Source organism: Myiozetetes cayanensis, unplaced genomic scaffold, assembly GCF_022539395.1.
Source record: "Myiozetetes cayanensis isolate MyiCay16 unplaced genomic scaffold, myiCay2020 scf4, whole genome shotgun sequence".
Classification (NCBI taxonomy): domain Eukaryota; kingdom Metazoa; phylum Chordata; class Aves; order Passeriformes; family Tyrannidae; genus Myiozetetes; species Myiozetetes cayanensis.
In genome coordinates this window covers 71038-88616 of record NW_026087631.1, presented here as the reverse complement: position 1 = coordinate 88616, position 17579 = coordinate 71038, and the positions used below count along the sequence as shown (strand labels likewise).

Below are 17579 nucleotides of genomic sequence, written 5' to 3'. Positions count from 1 at the left end.
CTTCCTAAATTGCTTTTTCTTGGCCCAGAACAATAACAAAACACCTGAGAGTGTCTGTGCAAGCCACCAAAGTGATATTTCCAGGTGAGTAGGGAGATGTGTTGGCATCTGTGCATCTGCACAAAACAAGAATAAAGTCTAATGGCAGTTTGAGTCAGGCTACAGAAATTGTTTCTAGGACAAGGTAATTGTTTTGATGACAGTGGTGGAAAACACTTCTAAAAGATATTGAGGTGCTGAAATGTGTCCAGTGACAAGCAATAGAGATGGGGAAAGGTCTGGAGAACAATTTTGATGTGGAGTGACTGAGGGAACTCAGGGGGCTAGGTGGGAGCAAAGGAGGCTCAGATGGGATCCTCTCACTCTCTAAAACTCTCTTACAGGAGGATTGGAGCCAGGTGGGAGTTGTGCTCTGCTCCCAGAGAACAAGTGACACGATAAGAGAAAATGGTCTCAAGGTGTGTCAAGGAAGGTTTAGGTTGGATATTGGGAAAATATCTTCACCAAAAGGGCTGTCCAGCCCTGGCACAGGCTGCCTAGGGCAGTGGTGAGCCCTCTTTCCTGAAGGGATTTAAAAAACATGTTAATATGGCATTTGGGGGCATGGTGGCCTTAACATTGCTGGAAAGTGAGTAGAGGGAATGGTAAAACAAAGATCATTCCAGGGCACCCCTTGGCAATGGAGAGCATGCCACAGGTACTCTTGCTGTCTGCCATCTGCTCACACCGTCCTACTATGCCCCTAGAAATTGCAGCATGCCTTTTTTTTTTAATCTAGGAGCAATCTGGGAGAAATCTAAGAGAAACTTTAAAGGATTCAAGACAGAAAAGTTTCAAAGTGTAAAGTGTTCAAAATCCTTTAATGTTTTAATGATGATGCAGCATATTTTGTGAGGAAAGCTCTTGCTTATTATCTCTATTATATTTTTAGAAAGAACTCTTCCTGTAATGCTGTCCTTGGAAAAGACTGTGTTAGTTTTGAATAGGGATTTTATAAACCTAGTTGGGGCTTTTTTTTTTTTTGGTAATGGACCATTGTTTCTTCTTGACTTTGTATTATATCAGGCCAAAAATGTGTGAACTTCGGGTTTTGGTATAATCTCTCATAATAATGTTAAACTGTAATTTAAAAAAAGGGAAAAAGCAAAAAAGAAAAACATCACTGGCACTCAAAATATGAGCTGCCTGTTTTTGAGCTGCTTAATGGAACTGGCACATCTACCAGCATGAAGAATATTGTTTGTGGAAATCCCTTGAGAATCAGCATGGACAGGAAATGCCTGTGCTGCCACAGACTTGACACCTAGCTTGGGATTTTCACAAAGAGGTGGCTGAAAACTGAATTCAGTTAAAAGACTGAAGGGAGTGTCAGGGTCCCTCTGGAGCTTTTCTTTTCATCCTACATTCTTTGCAACAATCTGAATTCCTTGAGCTCGGCAGCCCTATGATGACACTGTACCTGTTTTTTTGAGCACTAGCTCCTGAAAAAAGGCTTGTGTATCAGCAGTATTCCTCTAGAGAGGGGTCATATAGGGGTTATCCCCTCCCCAGCAAACTTCATCTCTGGCAGTTGTAGGTTCAGACCTGGCAGCCTCCCCACATGTGAGGATTCTCTGTGGGAAGGATGGTCCTGGACTGTTGGTAATTAAGGATTGCAGGAGGAACTAGGGCTTGGAAGAGTGTGGTGTGAAGGCAGCAGATGCTGCTGCAGTTGTGCTAGTTGCAAAGTCCAAAAGATGAGATCCTGGGAGATGTGGATGAGACTTGCTTTGTTAGCAAATCAGACTTTTGGTGCTAAACAGAGGCCTTGGTTTTGCACTTTCTGTCTTTGTTAATAATTATGGAATACGGACAAATCTGTTCCCAGGCACTGATGTAACCCTGAACAGGTCTGGTAGCTGTTCACAGTGGACCTGTGTCCAATGCTGCCTTACCTGCCTGTGCTAGCCAGTACAGGCAGTCCTAAATGTGTGCATATCTGGTGCAGAGACAGACAAGCTAGTGGGATAGGCACTCGATCAGGGCAAAACTTGAACTGATCTTGCTGAGCCAGGGCTTTGCCCAGCCTAGTCCAGGTGACAGAGTTGTACATGGCCCCAGAGTTGTCTGGAGAGCATTGCCCATCTTTCGCTGTGGAACTGCACTGGGGTTGGTCATCACAGGAATGAACGAACACGGGCAATAACCAGTGTGACAGGAACATATGGGGCATGCATCACATATGCTGCACATGTGCAGGGTGAAGAAGTGCAGGACTGTGCCTTTGGTATTTGTGCCTTTGCCTGCTGCTGCTGAGATCACCAGGAGGTGCCCCCTGCATTCCCACATTTTGTTCCAGACCATTCCCATGGCTTCGTCCACCCTAGAGTGACCAGTGTTAACTCTGAATTCAAATAGTTGATCATGAGAGGTGCAGGTAGCTGCTGTTATCTCCCACTGTGGGGATGCACAATGCTGCAGGAGGCACATTGGATCTTTTTGGGGACATGTAGAGGTGGGATCACCACCTCATGGCTAGGTGCACCCTTGTTTATTGTGTAAGGTTTCACTGCTGCTTAACAGGCTTGAGCATGCAGTGCCACAGGCTGCCTACTCAGGAGAGAAATTTTGTCCATGTTCTGCTGGGGTGTTCACTACGTTCAAGTCTTGGTATCAGCTCAGGCTTTAATGAAAGAAGCTCTTAAGATCTGAGGACAGTATCAGTGGGCCCAACTATGACATAGATAAAACAGCTCTGTGATGCTCCTTGGGTGCGATACTACCTCTCTGCCTTGATCAGTGTGTGGTAGACAGTGGTTCCTGTTCTTATGCTTGGTCCCTTCAAGTAATGCAAAACCACTGCTTCTGTGTGTCACCCTCATCTGAGGGTTTATAGACTGCAGGGTTACCTTTGTGCTTTCCTCTGCAAGGCAATGCCTGCAGACCCTAGGCAAAGCACTCCCTTTCTGTGGCAGCTGCTCTGAGGTCCCTCAGATGGGTGCGTGTCCCTCTGATGGGGGCGTGTCCCTCCTGCTGAGGAAGAGTGGACCTGCAGTCCCCACATTGCTATGAGGATGGTGCTCCACCAGAGCCAGCTCGTATGCTCACCAACATTCCTCTGGCCCACTACATGGCACAAAGGGGTTGTATGTAGCAGGGACCAGCAGTGGACCCACTGGGGTGGTAGGGACACTTGGCAGCTTTGCTCAGCGTCACATATGCCCTGTGGAGAACAGAGCAGTTCTGCCCCCATCATCAGAAGTGCTGTCCTGAAGGGACTCCTTTCTCTGACCTTTCTAATTATTCCTGTCCAATCTTTCTTCATGTTTTCTTTTAATTATTTTTCCCTTTCTTCTCTCCCCCTCTTTTTTCCCCCTAAAACTCCAGCACTCCTCTCCAGTGTATTAAGAATGTGAGTGAAATTGATGGCTGGAACGTTTGAAGTCTTTATGATGATGAATGACTTTCAATGCCAAAGCTTTTATTGTCTCTGATTTGGGAAGAAGGGGAGCAGATTTATTGTGACCAACTGTCATGCCATTTAATACAGTGATAAATCCTGATGCCATGATGGGCACCGGGAACCTCCTCTGGCCACTCTTCTACCCTGCTTTTGTCCCTGCTTGACATCCTCAGCTGGGGAGCAGACAACGAGAAATGTGAGCTGTGAACTCCCAGGTGGAGGGTGATGGCCAAGGACAGGGCAAACCCTGAGTGTCTCACCCAGATTCAGGCTGGCTGCAAATCCCCTGGTTCTCAGGATGGGTGGAATGCCCCATGGTCTTGGGCACCACTGCAGCATCCCCCCATTTGTGGTACTGGTACTCACAGGCTGCTTCAGTCCTGCATTAATGTGGCAGAAAGGGAAACTCCTACTGTGGCTTGGAGCAAAATCCAGTTCCCCATATTTCCTCTGATCTGAACTCACTGGAGGTTGCTTCCCATAAAGTAATCCATATATGTGTTATTTTCTGAACTACCTGGTGCATCAGTTGAGGTACACATCTGACTATGTTATGAGAGATGATGTCTACTCACCAGGCAGCTTGGAAAGAGGTGGGACTTGGGAATCTAAACTTGATCCTGCTACTGCACAGAGCAGATGAAAAATCAATTTGTCTTAAAGTGATTTCAAATGAGATGTTTCAGGTTCCTTCAACTAAAGAGAATAAAATTTTTCAAACTTGACAACTGAGAATATTTAATGGAAAATACTGAAACCCAAGTGTGCCAATATTTCAATGGCTTCACTATTTCCATCACAGAATCCAGTATAGTGCCTGATTTCAACTTTTCAACTTATTCCAGGTTAAAAAGAACATTACAGATATATCAGAAAAATATTACATGGCTTGTTGATCTGGACTTTGTTGAACCATAATTAGGATGTTAAAATCTAGGGTGTAGATATTTTTCTTCTGGGTAAAAAACTGCCGATGACATTAGCAATGATGCTTGGATTGGAAATGTCTCCATCTCAGATTAATTCCAGATGCAGATCATAAATACTGACTCTTGTGAGATGAAGATATCAGTATGAGTTTAGTGTTGCTGCAAAACAGATTGGTGGAAGCTGTTGGGTTTTCTTTCCTTCCACGCTTGTATAGCAAGTTGAATAACCAGCTGTCAATATGCTCACGTCTTCCTGTCCCTGGATGCACCAGTAGGCTGCCAGGTTGTGCCCACCCATGTCAGTGTTGACAGGGCTCCCCTGCATGGGAAGGTGCCTGTATGCATGGGAGCAGGTGGGACAGTGAAGCCCTGGGTTGCCTGGCATGTGGCCAAGTGCGCACAGCCCCCAGCACTCTGCTGCTGTCCCAAGCCTAACTGGACATGCCACAGCCCCAGGTGGCGATGCAACCTGCCAGCACAGTGCCGGTTATTAGGGTGGGCACTGCTGAGGGGTTTCACTGCTTCAGTTTGGGACTAAAGAGATTCCCACCGAGGCAGGTTTGCATGGTACCTGAGCTTCTCCTCCTGCTCTCACTGCTTCCAAAGGCCCTCTGGATGTCACTGCTGTCCTTTGCAAGGTTTCTGAAAACCTATGTCCTCCCCTCTTGCCTGGTTGCCTGCTTTCCCCAGCCCACACAGGTGGGGAGCATGAGGCCTGTTCTCTGCCAGTGCCATCCCAGCCTACCAGGTTGTGCCAGGAACCCAGGGCTCAGCAGCCTGCCAGCACAGGCTTGCCTGGATTCTAGGACCCTCCCAGACCATCATATGTAGTCCTCAGACCTGGGGGTAGCATACCCCCTTGCTGCCAGGCTGGGAGGAGGAGGTGGGCTGCCCTGCCTGGAATCATATATCGTATCATATCATATCATATCATATCATATCATATCATATCATATCATATCATATCATATCATATCATATCATATATCATATATCATACCATAGTACAGATGCTCTGGAGCAACATCTGCACCTGCAAGGCCTTTTCAGGCAGTTCCTGTCACAGACCAGCACCCCTAGCTAGTGGCAGCCCCACTCAACGGTGTGCAAGGTACCAGGTCAGCAGCATCCTCAGATGCCCATCATGGAATGGCTGTGGTAGCAGACAGTGATGATGGGAATGTCTCCGTGCTTTTCCTCATGCATTACTGTGGGAAGGTCCCAGAGGTGGATTCATGGCCTGGTGCAGGCAAGGCAGTTGCCTTTGCTGCTGCCTCTGAGTTGTCTGTGGACAGCGGGATCTTTTGGTCAAGTCTCCCGAGTGAATCCTGAAGGTCTGAGCCCTACTGAAGGATGCTCTCCCTTGGGAACAGCTTCTCTGTTCCAAGGGCAGCTCCCAGACTGAGCCAAGGCTATGGACCTGTGAAGTGTGCTTGGACTGCTCCCCAGGTCTGGCTTTGCCATGCTTATCCCTTTTCTAAACTGATAAATGAGATTTGTTAAATGGGCTGAACATGTAAGGTTGAAAACATTCTGGATTTCCATTTCTTGAAGAGGGAGGGGTTGGAGGCCAGCCATCTCTCCTCCTACATATTCATTAGTTTTTGGGAGCATCCATGGCACCACAGTAAATTGCTAACAGTGCTCTAGTTTTTACACTACAACTGCTACTGTTTGTTTTTTAACTATAGGTTTAGTGTCTGGAGTCCTGTTACAGGGAGAGGAGTTTGTAATTCTTCACAAATTGATGGTAATTTCTTTCTAGTCCCCTCTGTTGCAAAGAGAGGATAGAAAACAGCTTCTGAGCTTTTGCAAAAATTCAAACAGTGAAAAAGAAACAGAAGGAAAAAATATTTTATTTAAAGATCTCTTGGTAACTCAGTCTCCCTTGTGATTTTTGTGGGATATTGAACAGCTATCTGGAAAGTTGCAGGAACAGAGATCCCCCAGATCACAAACTTTTCAAGGTACTAATCATCTTGGTCATCTTGTGTCTTTCCAGCAGCACAGTGATTACTGTGGAGATAGTCTCCCCGAGCCTGCTGTGCTGCTCGTATTAGAAGTATTGCTGTGCTGCAGAAAGGAAACAACAATAAAGGGAATATGTTGCTTCTGTATGCGTTAAGAGCACTGATCAAACCACATGAGATCCCATTTCAGACATAATGTGCATTGGAGGGCAAAATTAGATTGAGAAGTAAATGGAGCCTAAAATTTCCATAGCTTTATTCGTCAGAAAGCTGTTTCATTGCGTGGTTTAATTCTCCGACTTCTTTCATTCATTGAATGTAGTGTGCTGGCTAGAGTACATTTTAGAAATAATGGGATGAAAAAAACCCATCTTTAATTTGGCAGTGGTTGTGAGGTGTGTAAGGCTGTTAAGACCTGAGATGTGAGGTGATATGAAATGCAGAACATGTTACACAGTAGCAGAAAAACAGCCAGACACACACTTTCCTCATTTTAGCAAGAAGAGATGTTTTGTTTTAGAACTGTTATTTTATATTTTGGCTTTTGATTTTGGTTTGTTCTGCATTTATTTAATGCTGATCTATTTAAAGTTGGGTTTATTATTTCTATTTTAAAGTTTCATTTCATTGCTTCTTGTGAATTACACTGCATGATGAATGGCATTTGACCAAAAAATAACATTTTCTAGTCTAAGACCAGCCATGGTGGCAAGCCCATTATTTTTACGTGAGATTTCTTTTCTTTCCCCTTTAAACATGTCGATTTGACAGGAGAAGGCTAACTGGTCTCTCAGATAAGTAGACACATGGGGTTTTTGCCTTCAAAGGCAACACTTGATGTCATTTCCAAATCAACACAGATTGCTGAGGAAAGCACTTAATGTGCAGTGAACTCCTTTTGAAAGAGTAAACACATCAGATCTATATAATTGGCACCAGTGGTGTAACCAGAGCAGGAGGACAAGCCTATGTTTGTCCCATGCACACCTTTGTGTATCCGTGCTTCTAGGCTGCATTCCTTGCTCTGTTTTCTTCCTAGAGCCTATGGAAGCTGGCTTGGCTTACCTTACACTGCTTCATCAGCTCCCACATGCTAATTGTCTCAATTTTGGCTCTTCCTACCTTGCACTGTGAGTCATGGAAATACAAACAGGGAGAGGAGCCAACTTCAGGCTGCTTTCCAGAAAAGGTGTGAGCAAACCCCAAATCGTCTGAATTTCAGTTAAAACTGTCAATTTCAGTGGTATGTAAGTGGAGTCTTATCTTTGAGATCTCATTTTGACCACCAGCAAATCCCATCCTGTCAAGGCCAGGACAAGCTGCTTTCTCCTCCTCCTAAAACCGGGCATCTGCAGAGGTACTTCTCTACCACACTGGTGAAGGGACCAAGCCCTGGACCAGGAGCCAGTGGGGCCTTATCCAAGCTTGGGCTGTTGGGTCCTCGTGCCACCGTAGCCTTTTTGTGGGCACCATCTTTGGCTGAGCACACACAGGGTCCAGTCTCCCTCTTGGCTGTGGCAAGGCCCTGCAGATCCTATGGCTGCCACTGTATGCTGAGCCATATTGAAACTAAAACAGGGGAGAATGGGTTTTCCTGCCCTGTGAAAATATTCAATAGTTTTACTTTGTTCAGGTCTATTTCCTATTAAATACAAACAGAAATAAACAACCAAAAAACCCACCCAAACCCCCCAGATCTGAGGAAATTTTAACAATTGAAAGTACTAAACAAGGTAAAACTGGCCCATAGCAAAATGCACTTCTTGGTTTTATTTGGGACACATTTTGTATCTGTCCTTAGTATACTAAATTTTACATAGAAAAGTAATTCTAAACTTGAAAATGAGATTAGAATTTTTTTTAAAGGAAAATCAAATATTCTAGCATCTTCAGAGCTTTTCACATAAATTCTCATTTTTGGAGTTAAAATGCCCAGATGAACACCCCTCTGCTTGCATAATCCAGAGTTCCACCCTTTGAGTTTTTTGGGGGCATTTCTGTCTCTTCATGTAAAGGTTTCTTTAAAAAATATTTTTGCTGACACTAGCATAAAGGTGAACCTGAAGTCTGTCGTCCGCTACCTCCTTCTCACTGTGTACCTGAAGATGTTCTGTTGTGCCTGTTTCTCCCCTCCTTTTGGAGGCACTGTGCTCCTCATTACAGAGGTGTTCCCAGGGTTTAGACATGCAGTAGCAGTGCAGGGACAAGCTCCTGTGTGGGATTTGCAGGCTATACCAGGCAGACCCAGCCTCCCCAGAGGATCCTCTCCTGCAGGGTGCTGCTCCAGCCACAGCTGTATGACCCATGCTGCTTGTGACCTCTTGCTCATCTTCTGTTCTCCAAGAAAGTGTGGGAGGGGAAGGGACCCCACAAAAGAGATTTAACAGATCAGACCACCATGTATCTTCCCATAACATCATCCTCATACTCACCTCCATCTACCCTCCATTCCTCTCTGTGCCCCTTTGATAGATGAAACATCAGAGATGGGACTGTGGTAGTGTGTAACTGGAGTGTGGTGAGATGCTCTCTATCACTCTGTCATGCATCCCCATGCGTCCCTGCACTTTCCCATGTTCCTCCATACATGGAGCTGGGCACTGGAGACCTAGCCAACTCAAGCCTGGCTCCACCCTGACGACTGGTGGCCCTGCTAGCCCCATGCTGATATGGACAAAGGGAAACCTTGTGAGGCAAGAAGGTGTTGCTTATCATGGGCCAGGGAAAGATTCTATTATGCTGATGCATTTTAGTGTGTGGCTAATTGTCGGCCACATAGGAGCCCCTGGTGGTCTAGTGGTTAGGGCGCGGCGCTGTCACCACCGAGGCCCGGGTTCGATTCCCGGTCAGGGCCACTCCTGGGCAGATGGAGCTCGTTAGCCCTTAAAGGCAACCCATCTACTTCCTAAGGACCTCACTGCCACCATCCGAGCTCGCTTGGCCCCGGCAGATGAACCTTAGGATTAAAGGGTGGACTCAGTTCTGCACACACTGTGTCTCACCTAAAAAATCCAATGCGCAGGCTGGAAGGTGGAAAGACCTTCCCCGGATCTTTGCTCGCGAAGACTGGCCATTATTAATTGTCGGCCACACAAGATTTAGGGTAGGGGTGAGTCCTTACTGAGATGTTGTCCGACTAGGGTATCTTTCCCTACTTCTCACACAGATACACCCTCCAATACAATGTGAGTGTGTGTGTTGAATGAAGGGGTCAACTTGGGGAATTATAACCTTGCATGTATTATGGGAGGGTAAAGAGAATCAGGGGAATTTTAAAGATCAAGGTGGGTAATGGCGCAGCTCAACTCAGCTCTGCAGACAAAACTTTCTTATTTTACCAACCTTAAAAAGTATGTGAGAAGCAGGAATGTTGAGTTGTTCCTAGTCTGCAAGAGCTCTGTGGCTGCATGGAAGAAGGGATGGGAATTTTACGCAGCAGCAGCCAAAGGAGATTGTCCAGAAGAGATGGTGGCAAGGGCAGAGCACTCTAGCTCCAGGACTCCTACTTAGAAATCACAGAGAAAACATGGGAGTATTTGTCTGTACTTCTCCACTTCATTGATGCTTTGCTAGTAAGCATTGTTCTTTCTTTCTTTCTCTTTTCCTTGCCCTACCTCCTTTTTGAAAGCGCAATTGTGTCAATGTGAAGAGTAGCGGATACACCTGCTACAAAGGACAGCTTTGGACATCTGCTGCTGCCTTGCAGATGACAAAAAAAATAGACCCACATCTGCAGCCCCTGTTTCAGCACAGTGTGTTTAATAAGAATTTTATGGCTTTGATGGCAGATTACAGTGCCACTGTCATGAGTGCTTGCAGCCACAGTCACAGTGGACACTGTGCATTTCAATACCTCCTTCACTAATCTTTTCCCCACTGCTCGCACTCCCTGGCTGCTAATTTCACGCAGGCACTTAAACATGATGGATAATTGTGTTCTGCTTATCAATGTTTAATTTAAGGGCTGTTCCATCTGACCTGGATGCCCTTTGCAAGAGCTGTGCCTCATTATTGATTTCATGGTCATACCTGTGACATTACCTGCTTTGTAGGAAGTAGACTTTGACATTCCTGTGAGGCTTTGGCAGCAGAGCTAATTGTCAGAAGAATAATCGAGTCAGCAAAATCATTACAGGTGATCTGTGTGTTACCACTGTTTTATCTGCCTCTAATTAGGTGCAGAAGAGGTAACTCATCACAGTAAGCACACTGCACTGGGTTTGATGTCCACAAATAGAGCAAGATGACCACAGGAGGGGAGTTATTCATTAATAGCCACAATTCAGTGTGTTGGGGTGCGGCGCTGGTGACATCTTTCCCAGTAGAATGCAGTGAGATGCCATCCTGCAGGCATTGGTGGGATGCAAAGTCTGAACCACTTTTGGTCATATGCCCAGTGGCTCTGGACCTGAGGCAGTAAAGATTGAGATGCTGTTGTGCTCAGTGTAGAGCAGTGATTTGTACGTGTTAAACCAGATAGTTTTTTTGAGACATAGAATCATAGAATTAACTGGGTTGGAAGAGACCTCCGAGACCATCAAGTCCAACCCTTGATCCACTACCACTGCAATTACTAGATCATGGCACTCAGTGCCACATCCAGCCTCATCTTAAAAACCTTCAGGGAGAGTGAATCCACCACCTCTCTGGGCAGGCCATTCCAATGCCTGATCACTCTCTCTGTAAAGAACTTCTTTCTAGTGTCCAACCTAAACCTCCCCTGGCAGAGCTTAAGCCTGTGCCCTCTTGCCCTACTGCTGATTGCCTGGGAGAAGAGACCGACTCCCACCTGGCTACAGCCTCCTTTCAGGTAGTTGTAGAGAGTGATGAGGTCACTCCTGAGCCTCTTCTTCTCCAGACTAAACAACTCCAGCTTCCTCAGCTTCTCCTGATAGGACTTGTGCTTAATTCCCTTCCCCAGCCTGGTTGCTCTTCTCTGGACCTGGTGCAGCACCTCAATGTCTTGGATTGTCTCTGGTGCACGTGCCCCATGCCACTTAACTGGGCACATCCTGGGTGACACACACTTGTCCCCAGGTGGTAAGGGGCTCAGGAGCCAGTTGATTGAACTCATCGGGTCCTTTTCTTGATAATAGAATTGTACATTTCACCAAAACTTTTTCTTTAGGATAACAGTTGGAACTGGGCAAGAGAATAGCTTTTATAAGTGGAAGCCAGATTTTTCAGAGTAAAAGTTCTGGTAATGGATTTAACTGAGATAGGCTGGAAATTTGGGCTTGTTGCACAGAGATGAAGTGTCTCCTCAGAAATGTCTTTGCCAATTACTTATTTTTGGTGTTTCAGATGTTAAGCGATGGCATGCCTGGCTATAACGTTCCACAGCTACCTCATGTCTAGGGTAGCCGGTGCCTCGTGTGGCAGGGAGGCTACTGCTCCAACCAATAGAGAGAGCAACATGTGCAGGCTCCTAGGGGCAGTGGTCCTCAGGATTCCTGACAGCAGACCAGCACCAATGAAGGTCCCTTTCTTTGCCACTGATGTTTGCAGGCACCTGACTAAAGCTGTGCCATGTGACAGGGCCAGGAACAAGACCTCAGGATGGGTGTCATCCTCCTCCCATCACAATATGGGGTCTTAGAGACCATGTGAGGGCATTTCAGAGGAAGCACAACCTAAAGTCAAGTTGATCCAGCTGGGTGACCTTTTGGAAGAAGTTTATCCATTCTGCTGATGCCCTGCAGCAGCCATTATGTGGCATGCCTGCATGAAGCCAGCGTCAGGATTCCTCCCTTGCAGAGACTGCAGGGCAAAGGGCTGTAGAATTGCAGACTGAGTGGGATGGCACTGGAAGCACCTGCCCAGCTTCTTGCGTGCTCCTGTGGGCTGTGTTGCAGCATCTCTTCATTTCCAGCTTTCTTAATGCAAACCTGCATTTTTAAAAACTGTTTTCTGAAAAGACATGAAGAGGAGCCTGTGTGTGGATCCATGGCTGGGGGCTCTACTCTATGCTGCTGGGCAGGTCTAGGGCGGGATGTACTTTTGGCAGGGGTGGAGAGGGTATGGGAGCCTGGGATGGAGCCTGAGGAAATGCTGGTCTCTGCTGCTGGAGCACCCTTGTGCTGGGAGTGATGTAAGGTACATGCTTCCCTGGGTGGTTTCAGATGAAGGGTGTGTGCTGCCTTGGATGGCTGTTTCAGATAGGCTGATGCCTTGTGGTGATACTTGCAATGACAGTGGGTACACAGCGGATTCACCATCATCGCCGGCTGACTTTCCCAACATTGCTGATCTGTTAGTATTGAACCTTTGACTCTGGAGAGGTGAGACTATCCCAATAACCCAGAGAACTGCCTCATTCTTGATCATGCTCCTGAGCTGGTGGCAATCCCATACCTACTGTGAGCGTGGAGTGGCAGGGAAAGTCATGCATCTCCAAGAGCGAAATTACCAGCCCCACTATTGCAGACGATGGCTCTGAGACAGCAGCAAAGGGGCTTTGTAAGCCCCCTCCCACCACCTGAACCCCCTATATTTTCTGATGTATCCTTTGCTGTAATTAATTATGTGTCCAGTGGGCTCATTTCTTTCATACTGTTACTGCCAATCTGTTAGATAAAGGGAAAAAAATGCATTGGTGCCCTGCGGTATTGAGAGTGAAGGGTTTTCATGCTGTCAGGGTAATGAATTCTGCATGGGTTTGAAGCACCTGAGCTTGGGGAAGTCCTTGTGTCATGTGTCTGGGAGTGACAACCCCCAGTGGTTAATTACTGCCATAGATGAGAGCTGAGCTGATAGCAAAATGAGATAATTTCATTACTAGTTAAATTTGAAGTTAATTGGATTCACGTTTACACAGAGTAGTGTACAAAGACACACTTGGAAATGCTCTTTGCCACCTTTTTATTTTTTTTAAAGGTAGGTGAACTGAGGAATGCTTCTAAACTGATCCCTCTTTTTGTTTTTTTTTTTTTTTTACTGTAGTTTGGAGACAGCAGAGTCCTTTGCTGTCACAGGCTGCTCTCTGTTCCAGCCAGCTTGTCCTGCAATGGGGACATTTGCTGATGCCCAAGCGCTGCTTGCTACATCTGCTTAGGGGCTGATGCTAACGTCTTCTGCAGCTAGTGGCAAAATTTCTTTTACGGAAGAAAATTACTTATTTGCACTTTCTCTGCTAAATGATAATTTACTCTCATTGTGAGTGCTGCCAGCTCCTGGTGAACAGAGGGACAGACATTTATTATCTTCTGTATACAGAGCCAAGTCCTTTGACATGTGGCTTGATCGTCCAGTCCCCTGGACTCTTGATATTCTTATTACTCAGTATTGTCATATTATGCTTTTTGGAGTAATGTGGGATGAATTCTGGCAAGGACATGCCTAAGGCTGGAAATGATGTGCACTTTTTGTCCCTTCAGTGAGCACGTGGTGGCCTGTGTACGTGCAGGAGTGTTTGTAGCAGAGGTATTTAGTCCACTGCCCCCAACAGTAACATATCACTGGTGTTCCCCCTAAGACATTTTCCCTCTGGGGGAGAATGAGAGATGGGTCAGCGCTGCCTTGCTATTGAGCCCATTGGAGGTGCTCACCAGTGATGTGAAGGAGCCTGATGAGGTAGTCTGGATGAGGTGGCAGGGTGAAGGACATGGCAGGGTCCAGACTGCATAACACCAGAGCTGCTGTGTGCTCTCTCTGTCATGGAGATGTGCCAGTCTCAGGCCAGCAGGTACCGCTGAAGGTACCAGTACTGCTGGGGCTACAGGCCTCTCCATGGGGAGGCCACTCCAGGCAAGTCTCAGCAAGATATTTTGGTAGTTGGTGCTTAATAGTGTTGTTAGAGGCTGTTGAAAAGAGGTTGGTGGTTGTCTTGGAAAATCCTGTTAGGCTCTGCTCCAGTTGAGCTTCTCTGTAGGCTGGACCTGGTATCTGATCTGATCTGATCTGATCTCACTGGCATGACACTGCCCAGTGAGGCAAGGGAGAAACTCCATCCCATCTCCAAGTTTAGGCATCTAAAATAACCTTCAAAAAGTTTAAAAAAAAAAACATTTAGGAGTAAGTGTGTCTTGAAGGACTTTGCTCTCTATGTCTATGTCTACACCCACTGGTAAAATGTAGGTGTTCAGTTCCTCTTGGCTGTTTTGCCTGCATGGGTAGGGAAGGAACAGAACACCTTGGGACAGAGACTACTTCTTACTCTCTCTTTCTGCCTGGTGGATTAGTGTTTTCTCTTAAATCAATTATTTCTGTGCAATTAAAGCTTGACAGTATTGGAGGAAAATCTCATAGAATTACAAAATATGCAGAATTGGAAGGGAACCACAAGGATCATAAAGTCCAACTCTTAACCCTGTACAGGACCATCCCTGTCACACCATGTACCTGAGACGATTGTCAAAATTATTCTTGAACTCTGTCAGGCTTGGTGCTGTGACCATTTCAATGTTCCAATACCCAGCCATGCTCTGGGTGAAAAATCAGAGGGTGTTGGGTACTGGAATAGATGGGATGTTCCAATCTTTTTTGGGAGGGGGGAGGGGAATACATTGGATGCAATAGACAGGACGAGGTGGGATTGAGCACTTGCAGCTATGCCGTTGATCAACTTTGGCCAGCCCCCCTAGGTCCTGCCTGAGGCCTGGCTGTGGGGACCCTGCCAGAAAGATTTGTCAGCTGGTGATAGAACATTTAAATTGGAAATTGGATGTAGTGGAAACCAGCCCAAATCTGTGGAGTAGACTGTAAGTGGTGTTTTCTGGATTCACTAAAGACCAGAGATCTTGGTCTTCATGCTGTCTCCAGTGGTGGTTACATTGCTTGTTGCCCTTGACAATTATGCTAACTGTTCTGGTTGTGACAGTGGCCTTGGAGACAGTAGAAAATTTGTAAAATTTCAAAATATTGAAATAAATTGCAAGTTTTCCTTAATAGCTGTTGAAAACTTAGGAGTGGGGAGTAGTCAGTGTGGAGCAATTTGGGAGGGGGAGCTCACCCTCAGACCAAAGCACGTTTGGGACAAGAAGCGTTGTGCCATTCTGTGGCAACACCATACCACTGAGGAAGTGAAGAGCCATGGTGTGCTCCTGAGTCTGTGGAGGGTTCCTGGATGGCAGCAGTCAGGCTGTGAGGTGTTCATCTGCATTATGGACAGTCCTTACTGAGTCCCTGCCAGCACTGGGGCTGAACTTACCTTCTGTGACTTAAGTAGATTGCAGATACTTTTGTCTTGTCCAGGCTGCAGAATGACACAATCAGAATTTAATTTTGTGTAGGAGAGAAGGAAACAGGGCAGTGATGAGGGGAGAACATTTTAATCTAAAAGAGCCATTTTCTCCCTGCATTGAATAATTAGAATTCATGATGCCATTCCATAAGGGATCTGACTTCTCCCTACAACTGGAGAGCAAATTAATCAATTGTTTTGAAACTTAAATTCTTTCAGAATGTGAATGCACCATAAATATTCTGTAGGAAGGGCCTGAGAGAAACAGTGTGCAACCCAATTTGTGGATGCAGAGTGCTGAGGAAGGTGGGGCATGTGCTAAGAGATCACTGCAGCAATGCTGGAGTTTCAGCACAGACTCCTTCATCATAAGACAGGGGGAAAGTAGCCTTCATGACCATGGCCCAGAGATCGTGAGCTGCAATTTGCAATAACTCATGTACTTGTCTCTTATCAAAGGAGGTCTCATTTCTTTGAAAGATATCAAAAAAAAAGGAAGATTTTTAAGTTTTATTTTAAGATCAGCTCAAAATGAAATTGTGGCTCAAAATCCCTATCAACCTAAAAAGTTTTAAAAAAAGGTTTTGGCTTTTGGGAAAACATTCAGTTTCAATCTCTTAAAGCTCTACAGACTTGAAAAAAGTTTGCTGACATAAAAACAAATGCCTGCAGAAAGCAATGTGAAAACCAGAATCTTTGCATTTCTTCTTGTCAGTGGTGGTAAAATCAAGAAAGCCACATTATTTTTCTTGCTGATCCAACATGTTATATTTTGATGAAGGAACCTGCACTCACTGTGATTTTTGCCCAGCTAATGAGCTGTTTTGGGCCAAGAGGATCTTGGAGCTAGCTGGAGCCAGAGTGGTTCCTGATCTGTAGGGGTTGAAAGAGCAGGGGTCATCCTTTGGGCCAAGAGCTGCCTTCACCCAAGCTCCCTTCCTCTTACCTGAGCACACTGAGCTTTTCAGAGCTCAGCACCCATGCAGTATCTCTGCCCCTGAGCTATGGTTTGGCTGTGAGGGTTGCCTTGTTCCCCTCATCCTTGGAGGAGCCTCTTGACAGTCAGTGGAGGGCCTGAAGTGCTGGGGTGATGTATAGGACAGGTCCCTATACGAGTGACACCCTGAGCAAGCTGTGTGATACCCACACCTGGAAGGGATTGCAGGGCCTGCATCCAACTGCTGGCCCAGCTGTGGTGTGGTAGGGTTAATGTTACCAGGCACCTGAGTGTGTCTTGAAAGCCACTAATCTCTGGGTAAGTGCTCTGCCCAGGGATGCTGTGGGAGTCCAGAAGACCATGAGTGAGCTCCAGGAGTCCCTCTGGGATAAGGCATGGATCCTCCCTGGCGAAATCACAGAAGCATCAATTTCTTCAGGAGGGTCACTTATGGCAACTGCCATCGACAGTTTCCTTGAAATTCCACTGTGGCAGCCTGAAGAGATGGCAACTATCGAGGGACTGTCATATGGGACCAGGGTCCAGGCAGGGTTGAGGCGTCACTTCCGCGATGCTGTGCAAGGCACACTGTCTGACCTCATGTGTTTGTTCTGCCAGCAGTGACATGTCCCATGAGGTGCTAGGAGCTGTTCCTGGGAGGGAGTGAAGGAAGACAGAGCACCCCATGTTCAGAGGCAGAGGGAGATGGAGAACATCTCCACTGCCTGTTTTTGTGGGGTTAGTTTTATGGAAGACCTGTGCGTACTTGATTAAAAAAAACCATGTTTCTGCAGCTTAAGGAAAGAGAATTGCATAAGATTGTGTTTGGGAATCTGACTCTTCTTCTGGCACCACAGCAAACTGTATTTTAAGCCCCCTTCCTGTCTTAAGGTTTTGTGTTTGTCCTTTTTTTTTTTTAATTGCTTTTATTAGAGGTGTCCTCTGTTGTATTTAGACAGTAAACATCCTTAGCCTGTGCACTGTGATTTTCTAGAGAGTTTTCTGGAAAAATGTCTTTAAGATCAGTGTTATTTCCTATTTCACTGTTTCTGACTTTACAAATCTAAGCTTTGGAGGAATTTGGGAATAGGGACAAGCAGCCAGAGTTCAGTCGGGTGCA

The 17579-nt window shown here is 46.1% G+C and overlaps 1 protein-coding gene across 6 annotated transcripts in view; it reads left to right on the top strand.

Annotated features, from left to right (window-relative positions):
* The window catches only part of PAX5 (paired box 5), a 134851-nt gene that overhangs the window by 80979 nt on the left and 36293 nt on the right, over window positions 1-17579 (top strand). Inside the window, exon 9 of one of the 6 annotated variants that reach the window (XM_050328842.1) lies at window positions 37-84. The exons of the other annotated variants lie outside the window; for them this stretch is intronic. Coding sequence (XP_050184799.1) covers window positions 37-84 — 48 coding nt within the window. The remainder of the gene's footprint in view (window positions 1-36; window positions 85-17579) is intronic. 6 annotated transcript variants of the gene reach the window in all.